General features: G+C 44.5%; 1 protein-coding gene across 2 annotated transcripts in view; it reads right to left on the bottom strand.

Annotated features, from left to right (window-relative positions):
- Raver2 (ribonucleoprotein, PTB binding 2) overlaps positions 1 to 11,516 on the bottom strand; it is an 81,419-nt gene that overhangs the window by 50,748 nt on the left and 19,155 nt on the right. For both annotated transcript variants that reach the window (XM_031377948.1, XM_031377949.1), the window contains exon 2: positions 2,987 to 3,053. In XM_031377948.1, the coding sequence (XP_031233808.1) occupies positions 2,987 to 3,053 (67 nt within the window). The remainder of the gene's footprint in view (positions 1 to 2,986; positions 3,054 to 11,516) is intronic.

Here is an 11,516-nt window from a genome sequence, read left to right as displayed (position 1 = left end):
TTGACTGTTGTGTCAATATTTTCTATGGTATCTTCTGCCCCTGAGATTCTCTCTTCTATCTCTTGTATCTTGTTGGAGATGCTTGTATCTATGTCTCCTGATTTCTTTCCTAGGTTTTCTATCTCCAGGGTTGTCTCCCTGATTTCTTTATTGTTTCTATTTCCATTTTTAGATTCTGGATGGTTTTGTTCATTTCCTTCACCTGTTTGATTGTGTTTTCCTGTAGTTCTTTAAGGGATTTTTGTGTTTCCTCTTGAAGGGCTTCTAGCTGTTTACCTGTGTTCTCTTGTATTTCTTTGAGGGTGCTATTTATGTCTTTCTTAAAGTCCTGTATCATCATCATGAGAAGTGATTCTAGATCTGAATCTTGCTTTTTCGGTATGACGGTGTGTCCAGGACTTGCTATGATGGGAGAATTGGCTTCTGATGATGCCAAGTAACCTTGGTTTCTGTTGCTTATTTTCTTACACTTGCCTCCCGCCATCTGGAGTCTCTAGTGCTACCTACCCTGGCTAAATGTGACTGGGGCCTGTCCTTCCTGTGGTCCTGGTTATGTCAGAACTCCTCAGAGTCAAGCTGTCTCTGTGATCCTGTGATTCTGGGATCCTGTGATCCTGGGTTTGTTAGAGCGCCTGGGAGTGGAGCTTCCTCTGGGTGTTGTGGGACTAGCTGTGGAGTCTGTGCCCAAGGTCTGCTCAGGGCACCAGCCCAGACAGAACTGAAGCAACAGAGCCACTGGGCTGGCGGAGTTCCTGTGTGCCTGGGTCCAGCAGGTCCCAGCCGCTACCAGTGTTAAGACAGATGTGTCTTCCTCACCTTCGATTCTCTGATCCTAAGCAGATCAGAGTGCCTGGAAGGGAAGCTACCTCTGGATGCTGTGGACTGGCTGCAAAATTTGGGCACAAGGTCTGCTTAGGGCACTGGCCCAGACAGACCAGCAAGAAATTTTCTACCAGGCAGTGGTGGCGCATGTCTTTAATCCCAGCACTTGGGAGGCAGAGGCAGGCAGATTTCTGAGTTCGAGGCCAGCCTGGTCTACAGAGTGAGTTCCAGGACAGCCAGGGCTATACAGAGAAACCCTGTCTCAATAAAAACCAAAAAGAAAAAGAAAAAAAGAGAAAGAGAGAGAGAAATTTTCTTAACTGAAGTTCTCTCCTCTCAGATAACTCTAGCTTGTGTCAAGTTCACATAAAACTAGCCAGCATGCAACGTAAAGAAAGGAAGTTTTATCTTGGCTCACGGTTTAGGTGTACGGCTTGTTACGATGGGGAAGTTCTGGCAGGAATTTCAGACAGCTGGTCCACAATATCCACAGTCAGGAAGCAGAGAGTAACCAAAGCTGGTGCTCAGCTCACTTCCTCCTTTTTATAAAGTCCAGGACCCAAGGCCAAGCAATGCGCTCCCTCTGTTAAACTAACAGATACTCCCAACAGGCATGCCCACTGTAGGTTCTATGCCCCCCAGCCCAACCAGGCTGACTTGTAACACTACTTAACTCTCTTTTTCCTAAAACACATACACAGCCATTTACTAAATAATAGATGGGTTCTATACTGGCCCATAAAATCATGAGCTTAGGGTGAAGTGCTGGGGAACTTGAAGTGGCTGACCATCCCTTTATGGTCTCTATGCCCACACAGCTGTCTGAGCTCACTTTCCACTCGTTTCGGCCACACCTTCCTCTGCTCACACTTGAAAGGCAGCAATCTCTAGGGGCCTTCCTGGCAGAATACTCATGGGGACAGCCAAATTCAGATACTCAGAAGCTCGAAGCCACTGAATCCCTGCACTCACTCCACCCTACCCCCACCCCCACCCCCACCCGCCCAGGGGCAATCAAGTTCTTCCTACTAGTATGTCTAGCTACAGAGCAGGCTCTGGAAGAATACTATTGTTTAACACTGAACTCACATTCCAACAGGGGACACAAGACCCTTCAACTAAGAGTTAACAAATGTGGGGTTTCCAACTCGGAAGTGGAAGGGGGCTGTGAGACCAATCAAACTGGGTCAAGTAATTGAGTCTGAGGGCATGGCACTCACTGGCACCGGAGTCCTTGGCTAAAGGGACACATGCCACAACCACTAGCTTTTTATTTATGAAGAGACATATCATGTGTCTTTTCAGGACCTGTAGGAAGAACAACAAAAGAAGCTGGAACAATTTAGGGGTGATAATGCCAACCTGGAGACAGATTCCTGAATGCTTTCCCCAAGTGGAGAATGCAGAATGGCGGGAACTGGAGTTCCTCTGCATTTTGGAGGCTTTTGCTGGAGTTCTGGTGGTGGTGGTGGTGGTTTTTAATTCAGGAATAAGCATTGGGACTCTAACTATACTCCTTTGGGGGGCAATGGTGGGATCAAACCCATCTCCTTGCACAAGGCAGGCAAGTGCTCCACATGGAGCTGTAGTCCCAGTCCCCAAGTACCATCTGCATTGGTGTATACAGTGGCCTTAACATCATCCATGCTGTGTTTTACCATCTCAAAAAAATGCTCATAAACATTTATAAACCATATGCCCACAAAAGAACTGAGGTCTGATCTCACAGATATGAAACCTAATACTCAGAAAAACTAAGCAAACTTCCTACTTTGTCCAACTAAAGGTCACACATAGTGGGTCCACAGAAGTCAGTAACATTAGATGGAAGTATGTCACACCCTTGAAGAACACTTGTTAACAAGTAGTATTTTTAACATTCATGGTTAAAAACCACAGAGCTCCAGTTATACTCAGTTTGCTTACTGGTTAAAGTTTGGGACATTCAGACCAGTAAGTCACACCGATGGGATTTTACACTTAGGAACCCTATAGCTGACCGAGAATAGAGCTCAGTGTCGAAATGCTTGCCAGCACCTGTGAAGTCCATGAGTTCAAGCCCCAGCAACAGAAGATAGTTCAACATGAAAAGACAGCAAGCTTTCCTGCTCTATAATACATGCAAAATGAAAGTGAGGTCAAGGGCTTGGAAGAGAACGCTCACCTGTTCGTTTATTCCTGTCCACATAGCAATACTTTAGTTCATAGTCCTGTAATAACTCATGAACCTCCTGAAAGACACAAGGCCAGGAAAACTCAGTAAGTACATCAATTTGGTTAGTGGATGACCCAGCTTGACTCCCACCCTCCCCCATTGCACGCGCGCGCGCGCGCACACACACACACACACACACACACACACACACACACACATGAACACTTTTTAAAAAGCCAGGAAACCTGAGTAGAATATACTCAAGTAAAATAAGTGACATTAGCCACTTTTGAGTGTGGATTCTGGAAGGTTCCAGGAAACACACCCTCATTCTGTCTAGTATAAACTTTCAAAAGAGTGTATCACCACGTAACCATTAACAGTTTAAAAATGATTACAATGATTGCTTTCTAGTGAAGAGTAACCTAGAAAGGGAAGGTGAAGAACAGGACAGGATGGCCACACGGTAGAAAAGGAAGGTGAAGAACAGGACGGCCACACAGTAGAAAGTTCCCCTGGGGCTGTGAGGTGACTCAGCTCTTCCAGAGGACCCAGGTCCAACTTCTGTCACCCACGTGGTGGCTCATAACCATCAGTAACTCCAGTTCCAGAAATTCAGACACCCTCTTCTGGCCTCTGTGGGCACCAGACACATACAAGGTATATACGCGACATATATGCAGGCAGGCAAAACACCCATAGACATCTAATTTAAGTTTACCTTTGAATTCAGTGCAAAAGAAAAAAGAATATAGCCATAATAAGTAAATTGTAAAAACATAAACCAGGTGAAAATATGACAATCATCTGTCACACAGAACAGACAGGTGAAACTGAGCATCTTGCACAGCTTATTAATAAGCTTTATTATAAATGCCTAAAAATACACATTTGTTTTAACATGAAATGGTTTGCTGAATACTGCAGTTTAGATGTTAGCGATATTTATCTTGGATGTGAAATATTTTCTCGGACTTAGAAAAATGTCAATTGTGGTCCTAAGAAAAACATAACTTCTCCTTACATAACACACACCTTGCCAGCCGACTAAGTTAGCGCTTTACAGAGAAGCCTTTATATGAGGGATCAAGTGTATTCTTCTGGTGGCACGGACTCTAATCTTTCATTTGGCTGGTGAGCAGCTGTCGAGTGCTAGATAAAGAAAGCCGATAGCACTCATCACGTTATCAAGTATCTGTAAACAGACGGCTTGCTGTGCCATTCCTCTAGCTGAGGGAATTACCTAAGGGAAATCTTCGGGACCAGAGATGCACTTTGCAACTTAAAAATCTTATTTTCACAACATCTGTACTTTTAATTACAGCTCTCCTGTGCATGGGGTGTGAAGAGTACTGTCTGCTAATGGGGAAGCTGTACAAAGCTTCCAAGAGAGAAAGAAACAATGGCCTTTCTCTCTGCCCTGAAGATCATCCTTCCATCTGTGCCGCAGCAAGAAGACCCAGGGTAGAAATTTCAGAGCTGATAAAGTGCTAGGAAGCATTTGCCAAAATATCCCTAGGCTCTGCCACACAGTCCTGAGAGAATGAACTTACAGATCCCAGCAGCTGACACTGCTGTGTGATTTTTTTTTTCCTCCTCACATATACTTTAAAAGCACTCTGTGCAGCAGCATCATTTACAAATTCCTGATGGCTCAGGAGTGTGTCAAACTGGCATTTCTGGCTGACATCAGTGTGTCCAGGCCAGATTCCCTAACATCCTCTGAAGCTTTATGAGAAAGAGCCTCAGAAAGGTTTCTGGCAGAAGGGAAACAGCTTTGATTACAGCTGTGACCGAGTTCACCCACCCACGCTGTCCTAAAGACGAACCTAAAGCACAGGTCTCCTGAGCTTGCGGGTGTGATTTTGTTTGTTTGCTTCAAATTGTTTTAAGAAAAGCTTTGGGGCCAGCAAGATGGCTGAATGAGTAAAGATGTCTGCCACCAAGCCTGAGGCCGAAGATCAGTGCGTGGGACCAATAAATGTGGAGACACTCACCTTCACATACATACCATGTCTGTCTGTCTGTCTGTCTGTCTCTCTTTCTTTCTCTCACACACACTCTCTCTCTCTCTCACACACACACACACACACAAGTAGTAATTTATTTTAAAAAAAAAAAGGCTTTCACAGACCAAAGTATGCTCTAATAAAGTACACTACTTTAAAATCTCACTAATTTGGATTAAAAGAAGAGAACATGCGGGCTTTGAGGTGGCTCAGCAAGAGCACTTGCTGCCAAGCCTGACAATCTGAGTTCAATCCCTAGGACTCAGATGATGGAAAGAGAGAACAGACTCTCTCAGGTTATCTTCTGACCTCCACATGCAGACATAGACAGACAGACAGACATGTAAAAAGAAACTTAAAGAAAAGAACAAATGTGCTGCTTTAAATTGTAAGCAACTGGAAAACAGCAATGTGACTTATAAAGCAGGTCCAGAGAGCCCTCTTCCCCTTGCCACAGGCGTCTCTTGGGGTAGCTGCACAGGTCCCAGACAAGAGGTTGGTGTTAATTAGTCAAATCTTTTTTTGTTAATCATTTTTTATTACAAATGAATATCAGGTTATGCTTTCTAAAATCACCTGGGCCTTGATGCTGAAACTTGGTACTACATTCCTAATGTAATGCCTGTTTCCTGGCCAATGTTATTTTGCTATTTACACTTTTATAAACTATTACCTTCTTGTAAGTGCTACACACCCACTGGCATTCATACACCAGAGATCCTACAAGAGAGAAACTCAAGAGTGTGTGTGTGTGTGTGTGTGTGTGTGTGTTTGTGTGTGACACAGGTCTCAATATACATCCCTGGCTGACCTGTGACTTACTACATAGACTAGGCTGGCTGCTAGCCTGCAGCTATCCTGTCTCTGCCTCCCAAGGGCTGGGATTCCAGGCTTAAACCACCATGGCCAGCTGCAAGTGATTAAATTCACAAGTGTGTGGAAAACTGAGTCGAGCTACAGCCTCATCCGTGGCACATGTAGGACCCACTGAGCCATATTCTTTCCGTGCTCAGTGTTAGTGGAGACTAAGGTGTCGTCAATTTGTGGATACAAAACTGTGCCTCTCTGTGGTCTTAATTTATATCCTGTAAGTAAGTGGGGCACTGCCACTGCTGACTTCAGGGGTCAGTGTAACTGCAACATGCAGTGATTGAAACAAAATATGAACCCAGGGTTGCTAAGAAATATTTTATACATGTGGGTACTTCAGAAAAAAAGGCCTCCCATATAGTGGGTGAAACTTATCTCAGTAGGAAGGCTTTAATAGCCAACCTACGGCTTCCTGATGAAGATACCATGCTCGAGACTGTAGCAACCAGCCTTGCCCAGGGTCTCGGCCTGCAGGTATGCCCTACAGCCTTTGGACACGGCAGGTGGCAACCATGGTGTTGTTAGTCACCAAATCTTTTTTTGTTAATAATTTTTTTCTTTTCTTGAAAATTGATTTTTTTCTTACAATATATTATGATTACGGTTTCCCCTTCCCTATACTCCTCCCTGTTCCTTCCCACCTCCCCTCCCATTAGCACCCACACCCTTTCTGTCTCTTGTAATAAAACAAATGGGCATCTAAAGAATAATAATAAAGGCTGGAGAGATGGCTCAGTGGTTAAGAGCACTGGCTGCTCTTCCAAGAGGTCCTGAGTTCAATTCCCAGCAACCACATGGTGGCTCACAATCATCTGTAATGAGATCTGGTGCCCTCTTCTGGCCTGCAGGCATACATGCAAGCAGGATGCTGTATACATAATAAATAAATTTTAGAAGAAGAAGGAGAAGAAGAGGAAGAAGAGGAGAAGGAGGAAGAAGAGGAGGAGAAAGAAGAGGAGGAGGAGGAGGAAGAAGAGGAGGAAGAAGAGGAGGAGGAGGAGGAGGAAGAGGAGGAGGAGGAGGAGGAGGAGGAGGAGGAGGAGGAAACAACAAATTGGAATAGGACAAAACTACCAAACAAGAAAGACCCAAAGAAAAAGCACAAGAAATACATATAGATGCAGACACACGTTTGCATACACAGGATTCCATAAAAACATAAAGCTGGAAGCTATAGTATATACACAATGGACCTGTTAGGTTAAAAAACAAAAATTTCTCTGACTTAACATTATAAGACAAAGAACTTCCAAAGACACCATTGAGTCTGTTTTGTGTTGGCCATCTACTGCTGGGGTCTACCCTTAGGAAGTCTGTGAAACTCCCTTGGAGGAAACAAATATTTCATTTGCAAGTGGCTACCTGTTAAAGGTAGCATGTGGGTGAGGGATGGGGAGTTTGTCGATCTCTTTCATTTTTCTTTCAGCTCTACAACCTTCTCTGGTGCAGATCTGTGCAGGCCCTGTGCAAACCACCTATCTCTGTGGGTTCAGGTGTGCCCACCCTGTTGTGTCTGGAAGGCCTTGATTCCTTGGGGTCCGCCATCCCCTCTGGCTCTTACACACTTTCTGCCTCCTCTTCATCAGAGTTTCCTGAACCCTTGAGGAGGTGGAAGGATGTGATGGAGACATCCTTTTTAGGGCTGAGTGTTCCAAGGTCTCTTGCTCTGCATACTATCTGTCTGTGGGTCTCTGTATTTGCTCCCATCAGCTGCAGGAGGAAGCTTCTCTGATGATGGCTATGCAAGGCAAGGATCTAAGAGTACAGCAGAGTGTCATTAGGAGGCATTTTATTGATGTGATCCTTTCGCAGAACAGTAGGATTTGGTTCCCCCTAGGTCCTTGGCCTACCTAGTCTCTTGGTCACTGCCACCCAAGGAGTATTAGGTATGGGTGCCACCTCATGGAGTGGGCCTTAATTCAAACCAGATATTGGTTGGTTACCCACACAGGCTTTGTCCCACTACTGCAGGGGCATATCTTGCAAGGAGATAACCATCATACATAGAAGGGCTTGTAGCTGGGCTGCTCTTTACCTTTCTCCTGGTACCATGCAGAATACCTTCTTGTACCGTGAGCACCAGCCCATATGGATGAAGACTCTAGGCAGGTACCAGTTCAACCTCTCCTTGATGGGTGAATTGCATAGGCACTGTCTTCAGCTCTTACTGTCAAATTGTGGAGAACCACCCAGCCCTGGCAATCACCTGGGTTGATTGGGGGTTCCCATGGGGCCCTCTTGGACAAGAACTCAATTAGGTGCAACCCAGTCCCAATACCAAAAGCTTCGTTTGGTGTAGGGAGATGTCCAGTGGGGCTGTCTGCCCTGCTATTTGGTGATTTCATTTAGATCCACCTTCATATATGTATATAATTTAGAAGCTTCTACTGGATTATGATTCCACAGAATCCCTTAAATGGCTGACCCTCCCCCCCCCATATTAGGAATCAGTCAAATTCTGACATGAATAGAATACACACATACCTGTATGTGTGTACTGGACTTGTTCTCTGTACAACTCTGGCTGGTACAGGCATCTTGTTACATTTCCCTGCCATTTATTTCTTCTTCTAGAAAACATTTACGTATTTCTACTGCTTCATTTTTCTATTTTTTCCTGTAGGTGGTTTTTAAAACACTGTGAACATGAATCCTTTGTCATTAATAACATTATAAGTGTCCTAATTTAGTACATGGTCTGCTGTTGTTTTATTTAAAGATTTATTTATTTATTATATGTAAATATACTGTAGCTGTCTTCAGACACCCCAGAAGAGAGTATCAGATCTCATTACAGATGGTTGTGAGCCACCATGTGGTTGCTGGAATTTGAACTCAGGACCTTCGGAAGAGCAGGCAGTGCTCTTAACCACTGAGCCATCTCTCCAGCCCTGCTGTTCTGATTAGTTGAGATTTTCAGTGGAAAGGGGCTTTTCCTTTTGGACAAAGTCGAATCTCTGACTCCTCCCCCTTGGGGTGTCTGTGCCTTACCAAGTCCCTTTCTGAACAGGTATGAGGGTGCACACCCGAAATGCCAGCACTCAGGAGGTTCAAACGAGGGGTTAGGAGTTCTAGGTCATCCTTAGCTACATAGTAAGGTCATTCAAAACCAGCCTGGGCTACATACAACCCTGTCTTAAACAACAAAAACAGAAGGAGAAGGGGAGGAAGGAGAGGAGGAAAGGGGAGGGAGACAGGAAGATCCGGCCTAACCAAACATAAAGTATTTTGTTTTCCACTAGTTTTCTTCTTTTTACACTTTAGTTTCTTTTTTTTTTTTTCTTTTTCTTTTTAAAAGATTTATTATGTATACAATGTTCTGCCTGTATGTATGCCTGTACACCAGAAGGGGACACCAGACCTCATTATAGATAGGTTGTAAGACACCATGTGGTTGCTGGGAATTGAATTCAGGACCTCTGGAAAAGCAACCAATGCTCTTAACCTCTGAGCCATCTCTCCAGCACTTTAGTTTCTAGTCACTTTAGAGTTAGGGTTTTTTTTGGGGGGTGGGGAGGGGTTGTATTTGCTATTGCTGGTTTTTGGTTTTTTGTTTGCTTGTTTGTTTTGTTTTTGTCTGTTTATTATTTCATTTTGTTGGTATTTGAGATGTGAGGTCTCACAACTGAGGCTGGCCTTGAACTCCTGATCCTCCTGCTTCAACTTCCTAAACGGGATGTCAAGCATGACCTTGCAATTTTCACACAGTATGAAGTAGGAATTTGCCTTATCCTACTTGGGGAATTAACTTCATTTTCTTCCCAGCTGGATAAGCCACTGTCTGGCCCCCACTGAGCAAGCAATGGTACTAGTTAGCACTCACACCACTGTGACAATACCCAGTGGAAAAACCCGTGAGAGGAATTCTTCCCTTTGGTTCAGGGTTTCAGAGGGTTCCCCTCAGTCAAGGTGCGGAAGGCTTGCATGGTTGAGGGTGTTCCGATCATAGGAGGGCAGGAAATAGCATGCACAGGAAGCAGGGCTGGACATAAACTCTGAGGCCGGCCCTTCGTGATCTATTTCTGCCAGTGACACTATTTCTCAACCTCCAGTGTCCAGAACCTCTCAAAATTGTGACACGAACTGGGGACCAAGTGTTCAAAACATGAGTCTGTGGGGGACCTTTCAGATGCAAACCATGACAGTCTCTCTCTGACAACAGCCTCCAGACACACAGAAATCAGCGTGTCATCCTACGTTTCTGTTCCATTGGGCGTCTTGTCGAGCCTGTGCTAACTGTATGTATACTCTACTAAATAAATAACTTGAAAAGCCTGTAATTTAGTAGGAAAAAAAGAGTCCTCTTATTACTGTTGTTTCTAGTTTGGGGCTCTTAAGAATAAAACTGGGAATAAAAACTCTGAGTAACTATACATGAGACTAAAACTGCTGAATTATACGTACACATGGGTGTTTTATAATTTGAAGGTTTTGTCGCTTCAACAGCTCTTGATGGATGGAGTCTAATTCCCACTGAGGTATTAAGAAGGCAGAAACTTAATCTGATCGTGTTTGGAGGTGGACAGGGTTGTATAAGGTCATCGAGGTGAGGCCCCAGCCACTGAACACTGGTGGATTTGTACAACAGCAACTGAGATGCTGAAGGATGTGCATGACTGCTGTCCCCACGAGATGCTGTGTGCTGCTGTGAACCATTGCTAACACAGCCACAACACACATCCTTGACCTCGGACCAGAACTGAAACATGTAACTTTAGAACTTGGCCAGACTCTGCCTTTCTTTCTTTAAAAAAAAAAAGACTATATATAGCTTATGCTTGTCCTCAGTAGAATCTGCCAGTTTCTGAGACCTTTGAAGCCCTTGACACATTCATTGGTAGACCAGGACTGTCAAGTGTTCCACACCCAAGCCAACAGGGGAGTCACCTGCCACCATATCTTTACCCATTCTGGGAGGCACACAGGTAGTCAACTGTGTGTGCTCTTCATCTGGTTCTCCGGCATGAATAAATCACAGACATCTGATTCAATCTGTTCTAGCCATCAGGCTGATTTTTAAACGGGATAGTTTAGTTTTTCTAATTTTTTTTTCTTTTGGTTTTTTCGAGACAGGGTTTCCCTGTGTAGCCCTGGCTGTCCTGGAACTCACTCTGTAGACCAGGCTGGCCTCGAACTCAGAAATCCACCTGCCTCTGCCTCCCAAGTGCTGGGATTAAAGGCATGCGCCACCACCGCCCGGCCTAATTTTTTTTAGCATGTGTATATTTTGTGGAAAGGAGAGGAGCCATGCCACAGTGCACATGTGGAAGTCAGAGGACAACTTGTGGAGTCAGTTCTCTTCTTCTACATGTAGAATCTGAGACCTGAATTCAGGTCATCAGGCTTGGCAACAATGCCTTTATCCATAGAGCCATCTTGTCAACCTCAAATCTTTCTAACTTCTAAAATAGCTTTGGTTGCTTTGACTGTCTATCTGTACCTCTCTCTTCACACACAAACACACACATACATGCAGGCACCCACCTTTCTTTCTTTCAAGAGCGTCTCTAAGAAAGGCATGGTAGCACATGCCTTTAATTGGAGCACCCCAGGGGGATGAGGCAGGGGGATTTCTGTGAGTTAGATGATAGGTAGCCTGGTCTTCATAGTGGGTTTCAGGACAGCCAAAGTTACACAATAGAGAGACCCTTTCTCAAAAA

The sequence above is a fragment of the Mastomys coucha genome, unplaced genomic scaffold (genome assembly GCF_008632895.1).
Source record: "Mastomys coucha isolate ucsf_1 unplaced genomic scaffold, UCSF_Mcou_1 pScaffold18, whole genome shotgun sequence".
NCBI lineage: Eukaryota > Metazoa > Chordata > Mammalia > Rodentia > Muridae > Mastomys > Mastomys coucha.
Note: the sequence above shows the minus strand (reverse complement) of the source record. Positions and strands in the feature narration are given on the sequence as shown.